This window comes from Motacilla alba, chromosome Z (genome assembly GCF_015832195.1).
Source record: "Motacilla alba alba isolate MOTALB_02 chromosome Z, Motacilla_alba_V1.0_pri, whole genome shotgun sequence".
NCBI lineage: Eukaryota > Metazoa > Chordata > Aves > Passeriformes > Motacillidae > Motacilla > Motacilla alba.
In genome coordinates, this window is record NC_052046.1 from 55648419 (window position 1) to 55673171 (window position 24753).

Below are 24753 nucleotides of genomic sequence, written 5' to 3' on the forward strand. Positions count from 1 at the left end.
CACAGATCCTGTTTGAAGGGAAGTAACATATCACTGTTTGTCAGACACAGGCGTGATGCTGGGTGGTTTCTGTCTCCAGCTCACCATCACAATACTTGCTTTTCATCTACAAGATGTGATACTAGTAAGCTATACATATTTTATATTGATGAATTTTCTTTTCCTGGTATAAGTAAATAAACTTAAGAGCCTAAATTGTACTAGCCTTTACAGTAATACAAAAAAAAACCTAATTAAAGGTTGGATGTTAGATTGTTTTGAATAAGACAAAGAGAGAGTTAAGTATTTTAAGAGCCAGAAGTTACTTGTGATGTATTTTTTTTGCTGGCTCTTTGTTGCAAAATGAGTCTTTGAGCTAGTTGCACTTCTGATGAATAGTATTTTCTATTGTAGTCTGGAAAAATGTATCTAGTGGTAGGCTTCTACACAGATTTCCTGATTAAATGCCTCCTAAAACTATACAGGGAGGACCAGATGTCTATGTCTTTCTTCTGCATAAGTGGGGCACTCCAATTAAAGATCATCCTTCCTTTCAAATATAGCATTTGTTTTAGCTGTAATTTTAAATCAATTGTTTCAATTTATCAACATCTCTTACAAAGCACTAAGCAATGCTTTCATGTATGTGTATGTGTGTGTTTGTGGCTGGTCTGTAAAAGCAATAAAGTCACAGAAGAATCTGAAGAAGTTACACGCATTTATTTTTTTGTCTTTTAAGAGAAATACATGAATTGCGTTAGAAGACTCTAGACTATGCAGTTTCCTTCTAAAAATATGACTTGGACTGTATTTCAACCATTCTTTAAACTTCTAGGGAGAAGGAAAAAAAAAAGATAAGAAAACATATTGAAACCCTAAGCTGTCTTATATTATTAAAGACTGGAAAAGGAAATAGCAACAATGTTATGGGAGGCACTGTCAAAAAAGCTTGTATTCATATACTTTGAGCACCATCAAGACCCACAAGACTGTATCTGCTATGCTATCTGAAGACTCTGCTAATTAATTGTGATTAGGAGTAGCAAACCTGATATTTTAACTATGTTTTTTTTTGCTAGACGTGTCACTGAACTGAAGATGCCACAGAACCGTTAACTTTTTTAAGAGTTGTTGTCATAGTTCTTATGTCACAGCTTGTGGTAGTTCTTCAGTTGCAATGTATTTGCTACCAGTGCAAAAACAATTAATTATCAGTAACAGGTCAGCCAGAAGAAACTTAATCAAAGTGATCTGTGAAGCAGTGTTGTCTGCTTGGCTTGGGACAGGTTGTAGAACTACTTAAAATTTTAAATTTTAAATTTATGCTGTTTAGATCACAAAGGCAAACAGAGTACTAAAAACCTTTTTTACTTATGTGTATCCAACATAAAATGACTTTTGTTTGTACACAGTGTATTCATTTACAGAAGTCATAGAGCATACATGCACATGAAAGTTTTTCAGGTACACCAAGAAGTCACAAACAAGAGAATTAAAATAAACTTTTCAGTGTATAGAGCATAATTTTAAAAAGAAAATCTCAGCTGCTACAGACTCAATGTAATTCTCTAAGAATAGCCACTCTTTCTGTGAGAGTATTTCACAAAGAACAGTCCTTCAAATGATAACTTCCTTTGTTTTATCCTTAAAGCCAATGCCCTGTCCTTGTCATCTCTAGCTCTGCTCTGAACAGAGGTATTTCTTAACCATACTGTAGGGTGAATTACACAAATACAATTAACTTTTATAACAGAAAGTCATATCTTTTACATCCTTGAAATCAAATACACTGAAAGACTTTTGTGCCCTGCATAATTAACTTAAACTCACAAACTACAAGTTACCAATGCTGAAAAACTCACATTTTAATTTTAAACTGGCACTAAAATACTTTGAGGGTTCAAAAAGAACCATTTAGACAACTATTCACTATTTCCCTTATTCTCCTTGTCCAATCATACACACATAGAATAAATTCCTCTAATTAATTTCATACACACACACACACACACACACACACACACACACACACACACACTGGTGGGGCAACAAATTCGAAGAAATTGGTTCAAGGTCAAAGACTGACACTTTGGATGTGAAATCAAACTAACTGTAAGTGGGGCAGCCAACAAAAAAAGAAAATTCAGAGTTCTATCTGGATTGCACTGTCAATTGCGAACAGTATTTGGCTTATGATCAAGTGGTAGAAGTGCATGGATAAAAAGTACTTTATAAAGGAAACCAGTTTTTTGGACACAATATTTTAATTTCCTTTTTCCTCCAGGTTCCTAAAATTTAGAAATGCTAATTGCAAAGTCTACATCTTCTTTTTGTAATTGTACCTCAATAAAATGAACAAATACAGGAAGTCTATTAGATATCCCCAACAAAGCATTTATAATAAAAGCAATGAGAGTACCTGGTATTCTTACTAGATCTTTGGATGTGAGGGTTAAAATCAAGCTCAAGTTCAAACAAGACCTATTAAGTAGCTGCTATTAGAGTAGTCCACTGCTAGAAGAGGTCAAAATCTAAAAGTTGGTCTTTCATAAGAAGGCAAGGATCAAGCTGTCAATTCTTCTGCCTTCTTTTCTTTCTCTTGACATGAAGATCAAATAGTATTGTAAATGTCTGAAGCAATGATTAAAAAATAAAAATAAAACAGAATAGAGAAGTTATGATGGATGAGAAATCTTTATGCCGTATTATTTAAAGCCGGCTTTAATGCTTTGTACTATATTCAACTTAGGTTGCCACATCCATATTAAGCCACCATTTAAGCAAGGTGTGAATAGCAGAAAAATATTTTTCTAAAAGTAGGGAAGTCTTAGCAGTAATCTTTCAAGACTAGACATGAAAGATTTTGTGATTTGCCCTCCCTGCCATATAATATTTGACATTTTTGTTGTTTTTATGATACTGAGCCAATCACTATTATCTCTGACTGGGGCATTTTATTTGTTAAAACTAATTTATGAGATCAAGCTAAGTGCACAAATACTCACTGTAAGGTACCAGGATGAAATAAGTAAAGTCCCATCAACCATAAGAGTTCAAGACAAAAGCAGTAAACTGGATAAGAAAAAAAAGAGGGACTTTCCCATTGTGCACACAACTAACTCTCCAAGGCAATAATTTTTGACTAGTGTAATATAAGGAAAACAAATGGTAAAACATTAAGAGAACTGAAAAACATTGAGATTCACTTGGGAAAAATACTCTCAAGTGTTATATGAGATAAGCTGAAACATATTCCAGAATGCATATAGAACACTACGTGTGGTCTCTGACTAGCAATTACTAAGTTATAGAAAACAATTTTGATGGACAAAGATTGGAAGTGACAACAGAGAAAGAAGAAACTTCAATGCATAGAGCTCTTAAATGTAAACATATGTATTCTTATTGGAGAAAGGATGATAGAACTACCAAATAGATTCAAAACATTTATTTTTACTTTTTTTTACTACTATAAGTGAATTGCTGAAACTTGCTACACCCTATTCCTTTCATCTCTACAGCTGAATAGTTGAATAGTTTTGTTTCTTTCCTCATGTTTAAAATCTTCTAGTGTCCCTTACAAAAACTGTTGTAGAACTACGAAGTAACATCTGTATCTATTGCCTTTAATATATATTCTTTCAGCTGAGCTCACAGAGTCCTGGAAGCAGATTTATCTTAAAGAAAATCTGCTAATGTTTTGGAGAAAGTTTAGGATAAATCAAACTGTGGTAGCAACCTCCAAAAGAGTGTTAGAAAATATTTGGTACAGAGGATATGGTACAAAAAGAAAAAAAGATCAATATGTTGCAGGCATCCTTTTTTCGTTTTCCAAAATCACCATTATGACTGGGAGGATTTAGCAACATTAAAGAGCTGGAAAAGCTTTGAATGGCCTTCAATATTTAAGTGCAAGAGGAAAAGAAAACATAATTAGCTATTCTTCACTTCTTCCATGACAATAATACTTTTTGACTCAGAACACTACAATATCAGTATTGTTATTTGATATAGTTTGATGAGCTTAATACTGAATTTTGACAGCTGGCTAGCAGGGGTTAGAAAGTTATATGTTCAGAAGTTAAGAAATGTTATCATTACAAGTGTGTACACAATATTATTTCAGTCCTTTCATGTGATGAGTATGCAGCATCTGAAATTGTAAGCTCGTGTACTGTTTTTTCCTGCAACACGTGTCTGTATCAAGTACAGAGAAATGATGACATTCTCTAAACAGACTGCCTGTATAATGAATGGAGCTTCTTTCCTAATATTCACGCTTAATTTACTGCTAAAATTTAAAGGTGTGATAAACAAGACAGAAAGAGAAAGACAGAACTACAGCTAAAGCACATAAAGCAATTAAACTTTATCTTGGAGACCTAGATTTTACTCCTGTCTGTGAGCTCCTGTATGATCCTGTGCAACTGACTTTAAACCAAATGCTTACACTTGGTCCCTACTTTTCCACATGTTGTCTCAGGCCACTGGGGTTCAGAGCTATGTTTAGGTGAATCCCTTCAGAAGCAGCATCCTTGATACTCTGCCAACATAAGGTCAAACTTCAAATTCCATCAGGAAATTACAGTTTGACTAAGACACCTTTAGACCCTTTTTTATAATAAATGCTCAGATATTCTCTCCTAATCAGATTATTGGCAATGGTTGAAGTTCTCAAATATCATAATGTGATAAACTAGCATAAAACTCAAACAAAAATGCCTAAATAGAGGAAAAAAATTAAAAGAAAAAAAGGGAAAAGAAGAATCACTACTAGAAAGTGGGAGCCTATCTTTTGTAAATCATGCTATAAGGCAGGCCAGCTGTTTTAAGTAACACTTAGCATAGAAACTTTAAACAAATATTCAGTATGTGTATGGATGGTACAGCCATATTCCTAAATAAAATGAATAATCAGACTAGGACTTCATGATGGTGTTGGTCCAAAATATTGATGGGTATTTTTGGAATGGATTGTTTGCCCCAGTACAAATTGTGGATTACAGAAAACAGGTCTCATTTTCAGGACTGGGAATAATTTCTCTGTTGGAGATTCTTTCTACCAGTAAACTCTTTTTTCATTTATATTTCAATTATACCATTCTCTAGAAGTGTTCTGTCCTACCTTGTCACCCATCAGAATATGGAAGATTTCAGTTTGGTACCTTTCAGGACTGGTGCCTTATGTCCCACCTCACCTCTCGTTGCCCTGTGGGGAATCCTCTGGACCACACCTCCAGGTTTGCAAAATGGGCAAGATTCAAGTGAAGCATAAATTCCTTCTGTGAGAAATAGGATCAAGACAACAGAGAAATACCACACTCTGGAGCCATCACAATTTAGATGAATTACGGTTCCATTCTTCTCAAGTTGCAGTTACTACTCAGACTCTAATTTGCCATAGCTTGGTGCTCCAATCTGTGAAAAACAAAAACAATAAACCAACCAACCAAGAAAAACCCCAAAAGCAAAAACCCAAACCAACCAAAAGAAAAAGCTCTCCCCAAAGCCAAAAGGCTCCCCAAAACCCCAAGAAACAAACACAAAAAACCCTGAAGAAAATTTTTTTACTTTCTAACTTTGTTCACACTAATGAATCTCAGACAAGGAATACTACTAATTCTTTATGGTGGTCATATCTGGTTTTAAAGGAAAATTACAGTGAGAAAGACTTGCTGTCTTTTTATCTCTGTTGATGAGGCTGAAATTGTTAGAGACACTGTTTTCTTCATGAAAAAATATCATTAAACTAAGAAGCAAATAAAAGTTTAGGCCTTGCACTTACTCTCTGAAACCTTGCATATAATATCGAGAATGTAAGGTAATTACACACGTTGAGAAGTCATAAGACAGTCCTGTGATACACCATGAGTCTGTATGCTCTCTTTTGACACTGAACTGCAAGTAAAGGTCTGTTGTCATCAATTCCCACAATATCAATGATGTGCTGATTTCACAGTCACTGCAACACTTTAAAGAAATAAAAGGTACTGTGCATGTGGATGGTATAGTATTTTAATGCAGGCTCTATATTCTTGGTTTAATCTCAGAATATGCTACACAGTAGACAAATTTGAAAGCAAGAACTCAATGGAAATTTAATACACTATTGTATATGTGACTGAAAGCATGACTTTGAAAGATGTGTGAAAGACTTCAGAAAAACTTGGGAGCTTGTTCAGTCTGAAGACTAATGATGTTGTGTATTCAAATTCCACCAGTTAGTTATTTTGGTACTGATCCTATAAGCAGAAGTATCTTACCCCACAATGTTTATCTTGTAACCCCATACTGTCAAACCAAAAATCAGAACTCCCAACAGCCGGCTTGCCTCCAGACATTTCACCTCCTCATCAGCTTTCAAGAGGCTGTAATATACTGCCAATACAAAAGACATTGGCTAATTGACAGGTGGAATTAAAAAAAAAGGTTTAAAAATGCTGAATCAAATATCAAGCAAGATAAAAAAGGAGTAACTCCATGAAGCTTTATTAGTTTCCATGTAAAATTACTTAGAGTCTTTAAAAATAATGTAACTGGAAGCTATTCATGATTGTGCTACATTCAGAGGTGCTTTGAAATGACAGATCAGAGCTTAGATAATTTTTTATTGATATAGGCGATTATCAGCTAAAACTACTAATTTAGTGCATAGAATTATATCCTTCAAATGCCTAGCCCCAGTTTTAAAAATGTTTTCCAAAGTAGTAAGGAAATCTAGTTTTAAATTTAGTTGAATGGCCATCTACCTACTCTAATACTTTCATAAAGCTATAACCATTTATAATCTTTGACTCACTTTGGGAAAACTGCACACTGAAGATTAGCCTTGTAATGGGCATGGCATATCTTGACTCTAGCAGGTGACCATGCCTTTTGCGAGCCAAGGTTGCAGCACTTTATTTTTAATTTGCATCAGCCCGCTTTGACCCCTTCCCTCCTTCGTGTGAGGAGAGGTGGTTGTGACGCTCTGAAGGCTTTGACCACGAGGGGGCTGTGTGAACACAATTTTTTGGCAACTTCTTGGCCCTTCCTTGGTTCAAAAGGGCAAATGCGTTTTTATGTACGATAAAATGTGACTTTGAAATAATTAACAAGGTTTTTCTTATCTCTCCCCTTTGACAGAAAACGCACCAAGTCATGGCTTAATTAGTCCTGTGATTTTTTTTTTGATTTTTTTTTTTTAAGAACTCAAATTACTTGAAATCTTCATTGGTCATGGTATTTACACAAAAAAACCTCAAATCCTGATGAACACAAAATCCTTTTGAATCGTCGCTTAGAGCCTGAAATATGCCTTCAAAGATCAAAACTAATTCTGATGAAGTGTGGACACTGCAAACCTGTCCATAAACTGACACTGATATTATTAAACTATATTATGCCTAATAAAGGTATCAGACAAATACCCAGAAAACAGAAGTAATTTTTCAAGGAAACAGACATTGAGATATATTATATCGGGTTTTATGTAAAACTAGTTTTGATACTAATACAGAAAATCTATCCTTCTCTCTTCTGGCAGCCATAGGAAATAAATAAGTAACAAAGATGCCAAAATATGGTAACAAGCTTGGGAAGTTGGCAATTCCCGGGGACATGCCGTTCATTACAGCAAGCTAGCTGTGAGTTCAGTCCATAGCAGAGGCAGGAAAAATCAGGAGCGCAGACGGCTACCTCCCGTCTTCTCTCAATTTTTCTCAGCTCCTGCTAGGTCATTTGAGTGTCCAGCTACACCAAAAGGGAGCAAAATGTTCTGTGTTTCACATCGCCTGGAAAGTTCTCCTCATGTTCACTTTCTAACGGTCCGGCCGTGTGTAAACCTCGTGTATAAACCTCGTGTTTACACGGCGCCTGACGAGGGGAGCCGGTTTTGACCGCACTGGTGACCCTCAGCGCCTTCTCAGGCCGGACGCGAGGGACAGCCGGGCTGGGCTGCCCGTCCCCGCAGGTGAAGCCCGACAGCCCTCAGCCACCTTCCCCCGTCCGCGCAGCCCGTGCGACGCGGGACGGCTCTGCCACCCCCTCGGCGCTGCCGGCGGGGCTCGCGTGGAGACCGGCGCTTCGAACCGGTAAGGGAAGGTTTCACAGGGCGCAGCGGGGACTGGCGGTCGGCAGTGCAGTGCCCCGCGCCGAGCGCTGGCTCCGTGAGGAGCGGCGCGGGCCGATCCGCCGGCGGCCGCGGGAGGGCGCGGAACGTCCCGCCCCGCCCCGCGCCCCCGCGGGAACGCGCCCGGCCGGCCGGCCGCCGTGTGCCTGCGCGCCCAGCCAGGGCCGCGGCGGCGGCTGCGCTTGCACGGCGCCGCCGGGGCAGGGTTTCGCTCGGTTTGGCTCCTTGTCACACACAGATGTGACTCTTGTCTGTTCCCTGCGAACGTACAACCGTGACGGCTCACCTCCTCCCGCCTCCCTTACCCCCCCCCCCCTCCGCTCCACAGGAAAAAAAAAAAAAAAATCCCACCCTTTTACAAAATATTTCCTCAGATCCCACACCGAGCAGCAGCCGCCGCCGCCGTCGCAGAGCCCTGGGAGCTGATGGAGCAATGGGTGGGAAGCGGGAAACCGGCACCACGAGCAAAAACTTCGCCTAACTTTTCCCTTCCTTTCTAACGCTCTTCCCTCTTCCCCTCCGGCTCCTTACCCCCTCCTCTGGGCTACGCTCCATTTTCCGCCGTCTCTGCCCCCTCTCAGCCCTCCCTCCAGCTTTCTTTCGCATTGCCGCCTTCCCTCTCGCTCGCTCCAGCAGCGCCTGGAGCAGATAAGGAAGAGGGGAAGCAGCGGGAGGGACTGCAGCCGCTCGAGGAGCAGCAGGGCGGAGGACGGGAAGGCGAAAGGGGGCAGAGGAGGCAGAGGCGCGGCAGCACCGCGCGGCGCCGCCGGCCGCCTTCGCCACAAAGTTGGCGGCGGTCGCTGGGTGTTTTTGACAGCTGGGCGCGGGCGGCCTCTGCCGCGGCCCCCGCCTGGCACAGAAAGTTTGCGGGGGAGGGAGCAGGCAGTGGGAAGGGGAAAGAGTAGTCGGGGGTGTGTGTGTGAAAAAAATAACCCCCTCTGCCTCCCTGCCTGCCGCCCTCGCCCGAGAGTGCGGGGTTAGAAGGAAGCAGCGCTGCCCTCTCGGACCCGCTCGCAGCCTCCCTCCGCCGCCTCCCCTTCCCCAGCCAAAGATCCCAACAACAACAAACCAACCTGTGGAGGCTCTGACCCGAACCTGGGTCCCTCCTCCCATCACTTCCAGCTCTGCGCTGAAAGCTCTTTCTCTTTCTTTCTCCCTCCTGCTCGGGCTGAACTTTGGGGGCTGAAGTTTCGAGAGAGTCAGAGAGAGAGGGCGGGGGGAGGGTGGGGGGAGAAAGAGACTGTCGCTGCTGCTGCAGCTGCTGCTTTTGATTTTCTTTTTTTTTTTTTTTTTTTCTTTTTGTGTGTTTGTTAGTGGTGCGGGATTTTGTTTTTGTTCGGGTTTTTCTTTCTTTATAATTTTTTTTTTTAAGGAGGGGAAAGTATTTTTTTTTAAATCTCCATTTTTAGTTCAAATCACCTGGGGGGGTTGTGGTGGGGGGGGGGGGGGGGGGTGGGAAGGAGAAAGGGAAGGGGGGAAAGAGAGAGAGTGTAGTGCTGGGAGCCCAGAGGCAAAAGGAAGGGTGCAGGCACTGCCGCTGAGAGGAGATCGAGAGACAGGGGGTGCACTTGACAACCAGCATGCAGAGATGGTAAGAAGTTTCCAGCAGCCTTTCGTTTTCATTCTAGCCTTTACTTTGGATTGATTTGATTAATAAATTGTGCAGTAACACAAGCAGCCCTGCTTGCTATCAGTGTGTTTCAGCCTTCAAAGAAACAAGCAGCCAGGCAAGGCGAAGTAGGGAGATAATAAATAAATAAATAAGCTTTGTGCTGCGTGGATTGGGGGAAAACAAATGTCTAAGAGGTTGTGCTAAACTTTAAGAGAGTTTGGGGGGTTGAAATGGGATGGCCACATGCTTTTTACCGCCTCCTTCCTTTCACTAAAGATGAGGAGCTAGTGTAAAAAAATGTGTTTGTGGATGGAGAGAGGGAGGGAGAGTGAAGGTGGAGTGGGGTTGAGTCCGACGTACGGTGGTCTGATCTATTTTGGCCACCACCTTCTGCTCGGAAATGAGTACGGTTTGCACACAATGTAAAGGTAACCTCTGAGAGCGGGAAGGAGCTCTGTGTTCGCGTGTGAAACATCGCCTGCGGCAGGGAGACAGGGGTGTAAATCCACCTTCCCTCTGAAACTCTCTTTTTGTTGTGCATGTGCTTGCAGTTTGCACCTCTCCAATCAGCGATTGCTAACAGAACTTGGAGAGTTATGCTGATGCCCTAACTCTAAAGGGGAAGAGGGAACCCCCCCAAAAACCAACTTTGAACAAGGTTTTTACTGCTTATTTCATGTGCTGTGTACATGCACGTCTCCTTTACAGTAGGGCTTTTGCAAAGCAGGGTTTGGCTTTTAATTTAAAAATTAAAAGTCGAAATGGCCAAGGAGCTCATTTGACTGAAGTCCGTTTGTCTTGGTTGTGATTTGAGGATAGGTTAAACAGCTGAGAAAGACAAGCTCATTTAAGCCGTGACTACACTTAATATGCAGAATGATAACTGTTCACGTTAACACATGGATCGACCTCAGCTGGTGATGAACAGTGATCATCCCACATTCAATGAAGTAGTATGTTTCCAGTCGCTGTTTGACTACTGCTCTGCTTTCAGTCCGATTTTGTCACCCCACTCCAGGGGTGTTACAGAGCTGTCTTGTGTGCCTTGAATGTACACATACATATATACATGCACACACACAAGTGTGCATATATATCTATATCCCTGTTTACTTATGTACGTGTATGTTTCTGCATGCCTACGTGCATGCATGTATGTATGTATGTATGTATATACAGTACTCAAACTATAGATAGAGAATGTCTGTGTGAATGGGATTTACGATGGAAGGTTTGTGTTTTTCCCTTCTCTCCCTAACATGACATGTCTTGTTCCAGTGATCAAAGCCACAATTGGAGTGTAGGAGATGCAACTGTCAAATGCAGACAACAAGGAAAAAAAAAAAAGAAAAAAAAAAAAAAAAGGAGGGGGGGAAAAAGCAGCATGTGCCCAGGACTGTGGTTACAGTAACACTGACAGAAATTAAAGTGGTTTTGAAAGCAGCATGCGATTTATGATGGTTCCCATTTACCCTAGAGTCAAGCTGTTGTAAAATTGATGCACAAAAGACATCATGTAGTAATCTGGTGTACCCAGGATTAAAGAGGCAATGAGTGTCTTTTTTGTGTGTCTGACGGTTAAAATGGTTTGAAGCAATTTTTAAAGAATTAAATCAAAGCAGAATATTACTTATTTCTTTTCTTAATCTGTGTGTTAGCTGTATATAGTAGTTGTTGAAATCTTTTTTTGTGGAAGTGGATTTATATTTCTCACTATATTACATTTTTCCCCTCTGTATTATAACCCATTTCCATAGACAAGTTATAAAATGAGCAGCATTTTTGTCATAGTTTCAGAGTACAAATATTCACTGTTTAATTACTGAGTTCATTTCAGACAGTAATATTTAATAAGCCTGATCAGCGTATCTGCACAAGAATACCAAGTTCCTGCAAAACTATGTGGAACTTTCCTTGCCCTTAAAAATGGCAGGATTTTTTAATCTGAAATTTAATGGGGCATATGTGCTCTCTGATACACTGTAGTTTCATTTTAAACTGTCTAGTATTAATAAGCCAACTAGCTCTATGTATGTTCTGCTTTAAAATCCTAAAGCACGTGAATTTTAAAACTTGCTGAATATTTCAAATTACTCATCTTTACCTGATCCATGTGTAGAGAAGCTTCAGTGTAAATTATAAACTATTTGTTATGAGCAAATTTTGAAACTCCTTTTAAGACTTGAGATTATGAAAATGTTTCTTAAGCACATATCTTGCACACATAACAGAAAAACCCTGCCTTGTTTTGTAAAAAATACAACAGTGTTAGATTTGAGGGGAAAAAACTTTTATGAACAGATCTATACCTTTAATCGTGTTACGTTTTTATTTTTGAGGCATTTGAGAAAGACAAGTATGCAATTGCAGTAAACAAAGTAAAGAAACAGACAAAAGCAGATATGGCTATTGCTATATTAAAATGTAAATGTTGCAGTTTGAATTTTCTAGTGAGTTTTTGAGTTCAGTGCTTTACATAACATTTTGTCCTAATCTTGCTTGCTGTCAGAGATGTTTCATGGTTGTGCAATTGCTGCAGTCAAGAATGCCAATTTGCATTCCAGGAGTGTCATTTGATTACTTTTATCTACACAGCTCGAAGACCAGCCCAGACCTCTCATTTCATCTTGCCATGTCACGAGTCAGTGCTGTGTCCTCTTTTCAAAAATCTGCCTGATTTAGACAAGAAAGAAAAGTACTTTCATGTTGCAGCCGCAGTCCCCTGCTAACTTGTCAGCAGCAGGATATGATTCACTTGGGCCCAGAAGAATGGTACAGAGATGAGGGTTAGGTGGTTCAATAAGCCTATGGACAGGTAGTGTGTGACATCCCAAGAGAGCTTAAGTTAATGAAGAACAGGTCTGCTTAGTTCTTCATACTATGACCTGGTGCTGTCCCCACAGTTTTCTCATTTGATCTTTCCCAGCAAATTGATCTTTTCTAGTACTTTTTTGCCTTCCAAGTTAGTCCTTGTGGGACTGAAATTAGCAGAGCAACTTAACTTGGATAATACAGCTGTTCAGAAAAGAAGAAATTGGACACTAGCTCATAGAGGGGGGAGGGGAAAGTAAGCTATTCTTTCTGTTGTTACTGAGAATTCCTTTTATTTTTAATACTACAGTTTTATTTTCAAAGACTTCACAATTATCATATTACTTTGGAACTTTGCTTTCTCATTTAATAAAGTTTGTACCGATGGTCCATTGCACACTGCATTAAATGTGTATCATTTAAATAAAACAAACATGCTTGCAGCATAGACTGCAGGTTTGCTTTGGTGTTTGTCAGTTGAACTTGCTTGTTAGAAATGATTTGCTAGTCTGTAATGAGGCTTTTACAGTTGTTGTAAGACATTTTAAATATCAATTGCACATGCCAACTACATTATTTATAGCCTGCTAAATAACTGTAATTCTGTAGTATGCAATACTGAAATGCAGTGGAGATTAAACAATAAAAGCCATTACAAATGGTATGTGTAAATATTATGGTAGGTGAAAATGCAGTCAGCAAATTACTACTGGCATTACTGGTTTTCTGGAAAACCAGCGTATGCCAACAAATTGATTTTAACTAACATTCTGTACTTAAAATCTGGGATCTAAATGGGGCTATAGTATTATCTGTCAGGTTTCTTTACATGATTTTGCACTTGGTAATTGTAAGGCGGAGTGGAGGTGTGTTTATGTGTGCGTATGTGTATTTCAATGCATACATGGCTAGGTTGTCAAACAATGTAAGATTTCAAACCAGAATTTGGTAAATAACGTGTAAGTTGGAAATGATTAAGAGGGTCTTTAGTATGCTGCACAAGAGTAAGCAGTATTTAACTTTCTGTATTTCACAGCAGATGTTCTCACATATAATCCACATCCTTTCAAGTTGTAGAATTAAAAACACTGCTGAATGGAAACAAGAACACGTATTATGTAAGGGAAATACTGCTCTCACTTTCTCTCTCAGTATTGCTTTTGAAAATGGAAAGGAACTGTAAAGGATCATTGGTCAGTTAAGCTCCTCTGGAGAGCTAGAGGGAGCTTCTGGATTTTATTAGATATGCCATAGGTAAGAAAAAGGGGGGAAATATTCTGAATAAGGGAGGGCTGATTATTACCTTTTTTTTTTTTTTTTTTTTTTTTTCCCAAATCCAAAGATCTAGAAATTAGACTTTGAGGTGGCTTTATTCTGTGTTATGTATCTGTGTATGTCAGTAGGATTTGTGGCTGACTGCAGATCTTGTGAATTTCAAACAAAGCAGAAATGACCAACAGCAAAGCAATTACATTAAAACAAGTCCAAGTAAAACATTGGATTTTGTACAAAAACCAAATTTATTTTTCTTTCGTCTCAGAGATGGGCGTTTCTGGCAGTGTCCCTTTCCCTTTTGCACTTTGGACACTGTCACTAGAATGTGAAGTCTTTTCATCGCTTAATGTTGTTTAATGAGAGTCCTGACTCTCAGTCTGCAGGTCTGCACAGAACTTTTTATTTAGTGATTTAGTTTGATTTAATGTCTACTATTAGTATGTGTTAGGAAAAAAATGTACATGTCTGGAAATACAAAAGGTTCCTCATAAAATACAAAACAAATAGACTATATCTGCCATTTTGGAAATATGTATCACTTCCTAATCTAACCAGGAATTTTTACTTAATTTAGAAGAATAGTATTTAACATGCCTTAATAAAAAGCATCTGTCTAAATCTTGTATTCTGTGTCAGTTTCATCCCACCTAAATTCTGACATATCTTTTCTAAAAATGCATTGATCATAATTGCTGCTTAGTATTCATATGGCAGCTTTTATAAGTATTACTTTGGACAAACTTATTTACCTTTTCAGTAAATTATATTATCCAGTCAGATAAAGTAACAGATTTGTCTCCTTTATCTCTCATACAGTAGCTCTCATTATGTGCAGTGCTAGTAAAACCCTTTATTTGTTGATTATTAGAATCTTAGTACACTTAGGAGTTCTGCTGTAATTTAATGTGGTTGTTCAAAGAGGTTCTCTCATTTAGAATCTTCCCGTAATACTCTCACCACATATTATAAATATGTATATTTTATACTCCAGATAGATATGTAAATACATTTTTTATTCCAGGTAAATCAAGGATTTTGAGAGAATTCTTTTCATCTGCAGCATTTATTTCAGTACTTTTCTCTTAAAATGTTTTTTTGTAAAAAGAACTCTCACAAATTCAGGTAACAATCAGATTTGCTTCTGATTTGTTACTTTAGAGAGTTCTTTCTGTTTCTTTAATTTTTTAATGTCCTACTATGTACGTAAATCACATTTTTTGTAGAAAACTATAAAAAAGCTAGAGAAGTTTTCAAACCACGCTGGGCGTTGCAATTATTTTTTCCTTATGAAAACCAGAATGTTCATAATGCTGATTTGTAGGTCACAAGCCAAATGAAATCAAAATGCCATAAGCTAACCACTAAAGTTTTTAAGTCACCATGGTCTGGTGCACTGTCTGGAAGTTCAGCTATGTTTTTGCAGAGTATTGCAATTGGTTAGGTCTACCGTTCTGCTGCATATAAAACTGTAGAAGCTAGGCCTGTCAGAAAATCTTCAGCTATGGGAAGTTTTAAAGGGTATGCAAAGCATATTATTAACTGTTATCAGCTGTAAAAGAAACTGGGTGTATGTACAACACCCGTCATATGCTGTCAGCTGGAATCACACTGAATTAGTGTTGCAACTTTATTATATTTGTCAAATATGTATTGTTTTGGAACTTTTGATTTGTGCTCTTAGTCAATGCTCTTTACTGTTGAATACAAATATGTAACAGCAAACAAAAAACATTTTTCCCTTTTTGTGACCTGACATTTGCCAAAGTGCCCCATGCTGAAATTTCTTTTCAGTATCTTTTTTTTTCTTCCAAAGCCAGACATGTACCCAGACACAAAAGCCTCTGTGTATAGCAAGCTGTTTTAAATATTGTGACTTGACGATGTGCTGTCCTTTCTCGGCTTGAGCCAAGGATCTCTGCTCAGTGTCTGTGGATTACCAAGTCCCTTCTTTATTGTACCTCTTGTCAGCTATTCCTATTCATTTAACCTTTCATTAGTGTCTGTGCAGCTTCACTGTCTGGAAAGGCAAGGAGAAACCTAAAGGCCTACTGTCACAGTTATTAGATTTCTCAGTTACATCCCAGCAACCATAAAGGAGTAAGAGTCAACACTATTGTCATGCATGCTGCTATCCTGGGGTGCAGCTCTTCTGTGCATGTCAAGGACATGTGCCACATGTTGATAATGCATCCCGGAGATAAATGCACAACATGGGGGATGAACCAAGGCTGGCACTAATGAGCTTTGTAGGAGTTATTGTAAAGACAAACAGTTGTGAAGGAATTTCTCTTAAAACGGTGAAGAGATGGATTTGCAGTAACTACTGCCAAGGCTTGCTTGCAAGGTACTTGTCAATCATGTCAGTTTCATTTAAGTGCCATTTACAAAAAAAAAAAAAGAAAAAAGTTTTATATGATTTAAAAATGTGTTGCTTTTCACTTTTTAAGCTGCCAGGCTAAAGTGTACTTGAAATTGCCCTCAATGATGTACCTTATGACTATTGTTTCTGCTTACTTGTTTTTGGATCAAAACCTGCAAATCTTTCACATTACTTGAAAAAAAAAATTGCAAATACTAATTGTAATACATTTTGAAATATTCCTCTTAGTAAAGCTCAAAATTTCACTCTTGATTTTTTAAAAGCATTATCATGGTCTTTTCTGAGGCATAAATTTGGCTGACAATATCTAGGTGCATCTAAGTAGTTTATTCTACGTTTGCTACCTAAAGAGCCTAAATTACTAGTTGTGACACAACTTTCTCATTCTACAGAGGCATGCCCTCTGTTTAATCCAGTGCCATATTCACATACATTTTGATTCTGAAGTGTCTGGAGGCTCATATTATCCTGTTAGCCTAATCTAACCAAACTCTGAGCTCTCAGCTTATATAATAGCAAAAATTACATGCTTATGCCTGACTTCCCCAGAGTTGAACTTTTAGAATGCATTTTAGTTACATTTTTATCAGGGACAGTATAACAATATTATGTATAACTTCATATGACTTTCATAAGGAGATTTTGGCCAAAGCAAAATTAAACCTATAGATTTATAGTTCAGTTATAATTTTAATAATTCTTCTGTGTAGAACATTAGGGTCTCATATTGCTCCTGTTCACAACAAGGTTGGAAGTGGGAGTAAAGCCCCTGAAAGCAGTGGAGTTAAAGTTTTAAGAATCTGTTGAATAAAGTCTAGTCACCTCCTTTTCACTTTTCATAGCATGCTGAGAGGATTTTGAAGATTATAAATCTAGTGGGCTACAGGAAAATTCTTTAAAACTTCCTCATTTCAGATAAACATTTTGGATTAACATCATCTGAAAGTATGAGAGGTTATAGTATATTAATAGGAATTCTGTCCTTTCTAGTTCTTTATATTTTTGTTATTAAAGAAGTGAAGCCTGACTGCACCTTTTGCTTTAATTCAGAGCATAGAATCCAAAGTGACTGACAGTGACCAACAGCTGATTGTAGGAACAAGTGCATCCAAAGAAAAATGTGTTTAAAAGAAAATTCAGCAAAAATAGTCTTTTTATTTTTCTTGTTCAAACACTGGAAACATTTGTAATGCTTAAATCCACTTTCCTGAAATTAGAAGAGAAGCTTTTGTATTTTGTGATTTGAATTTGACAAATATTTAAAGTAAAAAAATCTTGAGACATGATCTGGAACAAATATAAAAGTGCCCTTAGTTTAAAAGATCCTTTCATTACTAGACTGATTTTAGCTTTGATGAGTCTAAAACTTACTACATGGTTTCCAAATCAAAGATGAAAGGGCCAGTTAGGAATCAAATAAATTTTCCTGTTGAAATGTAGCATTTGACATTTAGAAGGATGTGCTCAGCATGATAAACCACTTCTCTTTACTGTAACTAGCCTGGTGACTTTTTTTGCAATAAAACTGCTTTGAAAGTGAATTGAGGTATAATAAATTTAACATAAATTAATTTGGAATCCCTGATTAGTGCCATTTTTGAAAGTGCCATTTCACCCTTTATTGTTAAGGCATGTAAAATTTCATTGCTAAGTAAGTACTTTTGTAGTTGTTTTGACAGACTCTTACTGGCCCAACTGCATTGACTTTGTTGTGGCAATGTGCCAATTGTATTAAAGATGGGTGTTTTTATTCATCTCACTGTGCAGTTGCAGGTATATTAGTAATACTAATCCAATGGGCATATACCCCATCTGTATGTTTGAAAAGTTGTTATTATTATGGACAGTAATTTATAGTCTACAATACAGTTGAGCAGTGTTTTTATACTGTTCTGATGCCAATTATATGCTTCTAAAAGTCTACAGATAATGCTTAGCTCTCCAGAATGAGATTCTGTACACAATCCCAGAGAGCATTTTGGGAAATGTTTTGCTGCTCTGATAGAGATGCAAAGAATTGGGGGGAAAAAAGCAAATACTGTGTAAGTAAAAGTGCAAACTTTCACCTTTTGTGCTAGGCTATGACTGTATTTCAGTTAGCAGCTGTGTTTTGAGCCAGCTTTTTGAAGATGCCTTGTTTCTGATATCCCATGAAATATGCCTGATCAAAATAAATGACACTACAAGCCAGTTGGCTAAGTAACTATATAAGCAATGTGGAGAGGCTGAGTAATTTATGTTTTTCAGTACACAAACTGGCATTAAGATTTTCCTCTCACTTTGGTGGAAATATTAAAAAGCAATGTGTAAAGTCATGTACATTGTGTAACAAAAAGCTTCTAAGTGAATTTAAGTCTAAGCTAATGTAATTCACATGGTAAGACAGAAAGAAAGTGAAGTAGGAACAGGAAGTAATATCAGATAAGTGATGTGTGATTTAAAGGTTTCTAGTAGTTTACTTAAACTATGCTTATTTATTAACTTTTGCCGTTGGAAGGTAGGTTACAGTCTTCTCTGTTTCCTCTTATCTGCATGTAACTTGGACTAGTTTCTATATCAGTTTGCGTATCAATTTTTATTTTATATATCAGCTGGTGTACTTAAGGGATTTGTGATATCAGATTATTCTTCATAAAAAAGAATTTCTTCAATTCTTGAGCAGACACTTTTGCAATGATGGGGTCAGTTTGACAGTAGCAGGGATGGGTGTGATCTACTGGTTCTTTGTGATTTGGCTTGGGGGCCAGAAAATGGGAAGAAACTGTTTTTCATCTCCTGTCGATTGATGGACAGCCTTTGTGAATGCTCTAGTAGTAGTCTTTTAAAAATAGGAAGTGAATAATAGGCTCTGTGATGCTGGTGACAGCAGGGAAGGAGGTGGGTGAGACTGATAGTATAGTGCTAGAAGAACCTGTCAAGCTTCTATCTCTAGTCACCCTAGCAGCAGGACAAGAGGCTTGTGTCTTTCCAACTGTGCACTTTTCCTGTTCTCACGTGTTACTTGTGTGTGGAATTTAATGGTACTTTATCTGCTGAATGATTCACAGGTGTGGGAAGTATGGTGGGATGAGTTTTGTATAATTTGTGAGTTCCATGCAGTATTTGGAAGCCTCTAGGCTCTACAGAGGATTTGTGAGTCTCTTAGATAAATCTGTGGAACACAGAGGCAGTTACTGTCTTCCCATTGTCAAACATGGAGGGTCAAAAAAAATCACTCTTTTCATGTAGCAGTTGCCACACTCACAAAGAATCTAATTAGAGCAGATCAAACCGTTGCAAGAGAAAAACTCTCTTAATGGTGGAGTGAAGAGAGCTACTCTTGTCCCCACCTTTTATAGAGTTAAGCCTCAAGGATGTGAAGGATACAGATATTCACCTTCAGACTCCAGTTTTATTCAATCAGTTCTTAGGATTGTTTTTGCTCCTGTTGTGAAAAGTTTATAACAAAGGAGCACAAATTTAGCTCATAACAAGCAAAATCATAAAATCACAGAATGGTTTGGGTTGGCAGGGACTCTGAAGTTGTCTAGTTCCAACCTGGGCCCTCCCTCCCAGCATGGACAGGGACACCTCTCAGTAGACCATATTGCTCAAAAGCTCATCCAACCTGGCCTTGAACAGTTTCAGGGGTAGGACATCCACAAATTGCCAAGCTGTTCCAGTGCCTCACCACTCTCACAGTAAAGAATTTCTCCTTAATACCTAATCTAAACCTACGCCCGTTCATTTAGAAGCCATTCCTCTAACATTTCTGTGTGAAAAGTCTCTCTTAATCTTTCTTGTAAGCTCCCTTCACGTATTGGAAGGCCACAATTAGGTCACCCCAAAGCTATCTCTTCCCAGGCTGATCTATCCTAATTCCATCAGCCTTTCCTCACAGAAAAGATACTCCATCCCTATGATGAAGGGCCTTGTTGGCCCTCCTCTGGACATGCTCCAGCAGGTCCATGTCTGTCCTGTATGGGGGACCCCAGAGCTGGATGCAGCACTGCAGATGGGGTCTCACCAGTGCAGAGCAGAGCACAGGGGAAGAATCCCCCCTCTGGCCTTGCTGGCCATGTTGCTTTTGCTGCAGCCCAGAACACAGTTGATTTCTTGGAATGCAAGCACACATTGCCTGTTTATGACCAGCTTTTCTTCCATGTAAATCCCCCAAGTCACTCTCCTCAAGGCTGCTCTCTACTTAATTCTCCAGCTGTGTTGGTACCAGGGCTTGCCCTGACCCAGATGCAACATTTTGCTCTTGGTCTTGCTGAGCCTCATGAGATTGCCATGGACTTGCTCCTCAAGCTTGTCCAGGACCCTCTGGATGGCATCTTGGCCTTCAGGTGCATCAATCACACCACTCAGCTTGGTGTCATCTTCAAAATTGCTCATGATGCACTTGATTCCCCTGTGTGTGACATTGATTGAAGTCATTGATTTAGTAAATGAAGACATTAAATAACGCTGGTCCACGTACAGTCTCTTGAGAGACATCACTTGTCACTAGTGTCCGCTGGGATGCTGAGCCATTGACCACTACCCTCTGAGTGCAATCATCCACCTTATTCATCTTATCCATTTTATCCACCAAACAGCTCATCCACCAAATCTGTATCTCTTCAATTTAGAGAAGAGGATACTCTGGGAAATAGTGTCAGAGGCCTTATTATATCCAAAGCCCTTCTCTTGTGCGACGATGCAGTCATTAATCATAGAAGGCCACTGGTTTGGTCAGGCAAGACTTTCCCTTGATGGAGTAGTGCAGGTTGTCTTGAAAATCACCTCCCTGAGCTCCATGTGCCTTAGCAGAGCTTCTAGGAAGAATCTGTTCTATGATCTTCCCAGGCAGAGAGGGAAGATGACAGGTCAGGCATTGCCAGTGTCCTCCTTTTGTCTTTTAAACATGGGTTCAATGTTTCCCCCTTTCTAGTCACCTGAGACTTCCTCTGACTGCCATTACTTTTCAAATATGAAGAGTGGCTTAGCAAGTACATCAGTCAATTTCCTCATCACTATGGGATACATTTCATCAGGTCCCATAGAATTATGTATGATTGTGTTCCTCAGATGGTCACAAACCTGATCTTCTCTTACAGTGGGAAGATCTTTGCTCCTACAGTCCCTGTTGTGAGATCCATCCACTCAAGAAGTGCAAGAAGAGAGACTGCCAGTGAAGACTGTAGCAAAAAGTTGTTGAGCACCTCAGCCTTCACCTCATCCACTGTTACCAGTTTTCCAGCTTGTCAGAATGATTATACTTTCTCTGACCTTCCCATTCTGGTTAACATACCTGTAGAAACCTTTGTGATTCTTTGTATGCCTTGCCAAGGAGAACTGCACTTTTGCCTTGGTCTTCTTCACCGCATCTCTACACAACTGGAAAGCACCAAAGTGCTCTTCCCAGGAGCCTTTCACTGCCACTGCATTTCCTTCCTGCCCTTTCATTTGACCCTATTCTGCCATACCATCTCTTGCCTTCTTTGCCTGAATTCTTGTTCCTGGGGATTGCTAGGTCTTATGCTCTATGAAAGACTTTATTAAAGATCTGCCAGTTCTGTTCTGCTTCCTTGTCCGTGAAGGCAGTTTGCCAGAGGGTCCAGTAATGGCATTCATCCCACCAACTTTCAGGAATGGCATCTTGGTCATAACTTTCAAGCAGCACAGTGGCTTCCAGATCCTCCTCTTTGCTGCCCATAATGCATGCATTGGTGTGGAGGTGCTTGAACTGGATTGTTGGCCAAGTAACCTTCTTAGAGGAGCACCCCTAAATTTCTTTGAGATATTTCCCTGGTGTCTCCCTGTTGCTTGTTACTGCCTTAGAAATTCCATCTCCTTAAGACTCCAAGTGTGTTCCAGTGTGGCTAGCACATTTCAGACTCATTCAGAGGGCCCTTGCTAGTACTAAATATGTATGTTTCTTTGTTTTACATATTGAAAGAATGATTTTGATTTGATGTTTAAATTTAGTGCAAATTTATGTCAAAAAGCAGTTTAATACTTTGTTGTAAACTGACCAGTGCCCAGTATAGAAAGATGAGCTGCAGACTGAGTGGAAGGAAAAACTTTCAGAAATTCTGCTGCAGCTTTTCTCTTTGTGTTTGTGTATGTATGTATCTATGAAATGCATTATGGTAATTGCCTACACAGTGTTTCCTTACAAATTCATTATGTATATAAATATACACAAAAAATACATATCTATACTGATACAGATTGTATGCACGCAGTACATACATGCATACGTACATGCATTCAGATACTCCCTCCACATCTGGGGCTCTTCATCCAGTTTGGGGATCCTCAGTGCAAGAGAGACATGGAGCAGCTGGAGCAGGTCCAGTGGAGGGTGGCAAAGATTAAAAAAAAAGGCAAAGTGGCAAAGTTATTACTTAAAACAAAGCCAGTATGGTGATTCTGTGTCTTATAGTATTATAGAATATAGTATATCAGATTTTATATATATATATATATATATATATATATATATATATATAATTATTATATTAGTAATTGTAGTAATGATAATGAGACCTGCTAATGACCAAGCCTCTGATATCTCTCTAATTCTATGAAGGGATCTCTTGTGGATATTTTGTCTTGAAAGCACTGTTGAATGGGATTTGTAAAAGAATCCTTGTAGATTTTTGCCTAATTTCAGGATCTCCTCTTCTTTAAGAAATCTGATGGCTTCCATTTATGATGGCAATATTTCATACAAAGGTTAACATTATGCCGTTTTTAATTACAAAAGAAGAATAACCAAAACTGGTCTGGCATTATCTTGGCTTGCAAAAGAGACTCTTCATTCCTTTTATCCTGGGTTCTACTGCTGTTATAAAAGTACATTGAAATACACTATATTGTCACAGGAACGTTTTCATATGCTGTATGTTTGGTTATTTTGTTATGTTATAGAAAGTATCTCTGTATTTTCTGAAAAAAAAGCTTCAGGACTGTGAAAATTTTAGGAACTTATTGTTCCTATTAAGACAGTCTTGGGAAAATATTTAAAACTGAGGCTACATGTAAATAATGGGAAATATCAGGTGTTGACAAGATGTAGTGCCACAGTGGGAAAAAGCATAGAGGTTAATAAGTATGGGAAGGATAATGGAAGCTCAGCTGAAATTACACCATGCTACTTAACAGATAACTTCTTTTACTACCATTCATGTAATTGCACTGTTGCCAGTCACCGGGATAGATATGCAAAGGGAGACAGGTGTTATTGAAATTGATTTCAGGCTAGGTTGGTGACTTTGAAGTATTAGATAATTTCAGTGGAAGTACTGAGTGTTATGTTAGATGGTTTGTGCTGCACTCATTGTTGGCCCTTAGTATGTAAAAATCTCTCTTATCAAGCTTATTGAAATTTCATCCCAAAATTTCAAGAATATATGTTGTAAACTTGAGCTACAGACCTAAGCCAGGTATCATTGTAGGACCTTACTCATAAAGAAAATGGCATATATTGTGATGGTTCAGGAGTGAACAAATTTCATCTGCAGTTTATTTAATAGCGTGAACCGATGGAACAGTTTCCCCCTCAGCAAGGCGGTGAGTACCAGATCTCACATTGACTTGAGAAAGTCATTTGTACTTGTAGTCATTTGTACTATCCTGATTATATGGAGTTTACCTCACTTTCAGTGCTGGTAAGTCTAGGTGATGTGTGCCACATGCTAACTCATACACCCTGATTCTATCCTGGTTACCTGATGGTCCCTTCTTTATGTAACTGTTTCCTAGTAGTTCATGGGTGTTTTGCCTTTGGCTTTCAGGAGTTTAGTGTCCATTCATAATTATTAGAGCTGGAAAAACAGTAGGGCCATGGTATTAGCACTGTGTTCTGAAGGGATCATGGTAGATTGAATCATGGTATATTATTTTCAAGAGGCTTTTTTAATGTCATACTAATGACAGACACTCCATGAATAGTATCTGAGTCACTATGCTAATTATCCAAAACCTCATAGAACTGAGGAAAAAACACTGTTTGGAACAGAAGTCCAGTAATCCTTCTAGTGTGACAACTTGTAAGAACTGAAATAGGGAAGCAATTTTATTCTAAGTGATAGTTGCAGAGTTAAAAACCCCTCGACTGAATACATATCATTAAATGTATGGTCTGCATAATACTATCATCTGTAGCATATGTTGATTGTGAAGAAAGAACATGTGGGTAAGAATGTAGTTCTGTAGTATACTGTAATATTTGAAAAATACAAGTCTTTCTTAAATAGACCAAAATCTATGAATGAACTTTATAGCCAAAGAATACTGGGTTGCAAGGAACTTCACAGATCATCTGGTCCAACGTTTCTTAGCGAAAACTTGGTCTGCTTTATTAATACAATGCTTTACATTGTTATGTGTTTTTCTGAGGTGCACTGTAGCTCTGGAGTGCACTGAATTATAGTATCTTTGTATTTATTCATATTAGCATTATGCTGTTACTTACTTACAGCACTTGAAATGCACCAGTTCCTTTTGAATGTGAGATCAATGCCCACAAAGTATGCAAGATAGTCTTTCTACCTCTTGAGATGAAGCTAGTTTTTGAAAACTGTTGTTTTGTTTCTAAGACTGAGAAGTAAAGGT

At 38.7% G+C, this 24753-nt stretch overlaps 1 protein-coding gene across 2 annotated transcripts in view; it reads left to right on the forward strand.

Moving 5' to 3' along the window:
• The first annotated feature begins 6372 nt into the window (after window positions 1-6372).
• The window catches only part of BNC2 (basonuclin 2), a 334627-nt gene continuing 316246 nt past the window's right edge, over window positions 6373-24753 (forward strand). The window contains exon 1 of one of the 2 annotated variants that reach the window (XM_038125038.1): window positions 6373-8051. Coding sequence is in view for 1 of the 2 variants with exons in the window: in XM_038125036.1 (XP_037980964.1) it covers window positions 9678-9680 (3 nt within the window). In the remaining variant the exon portion in view is untranslated. Of the gene's footprint in view, window positions 8052-9566; window positions 9681-24753 lie in introns of those variants that run through there. The other variant, XM_038125036.1, reaches the window with a different exon arrangement.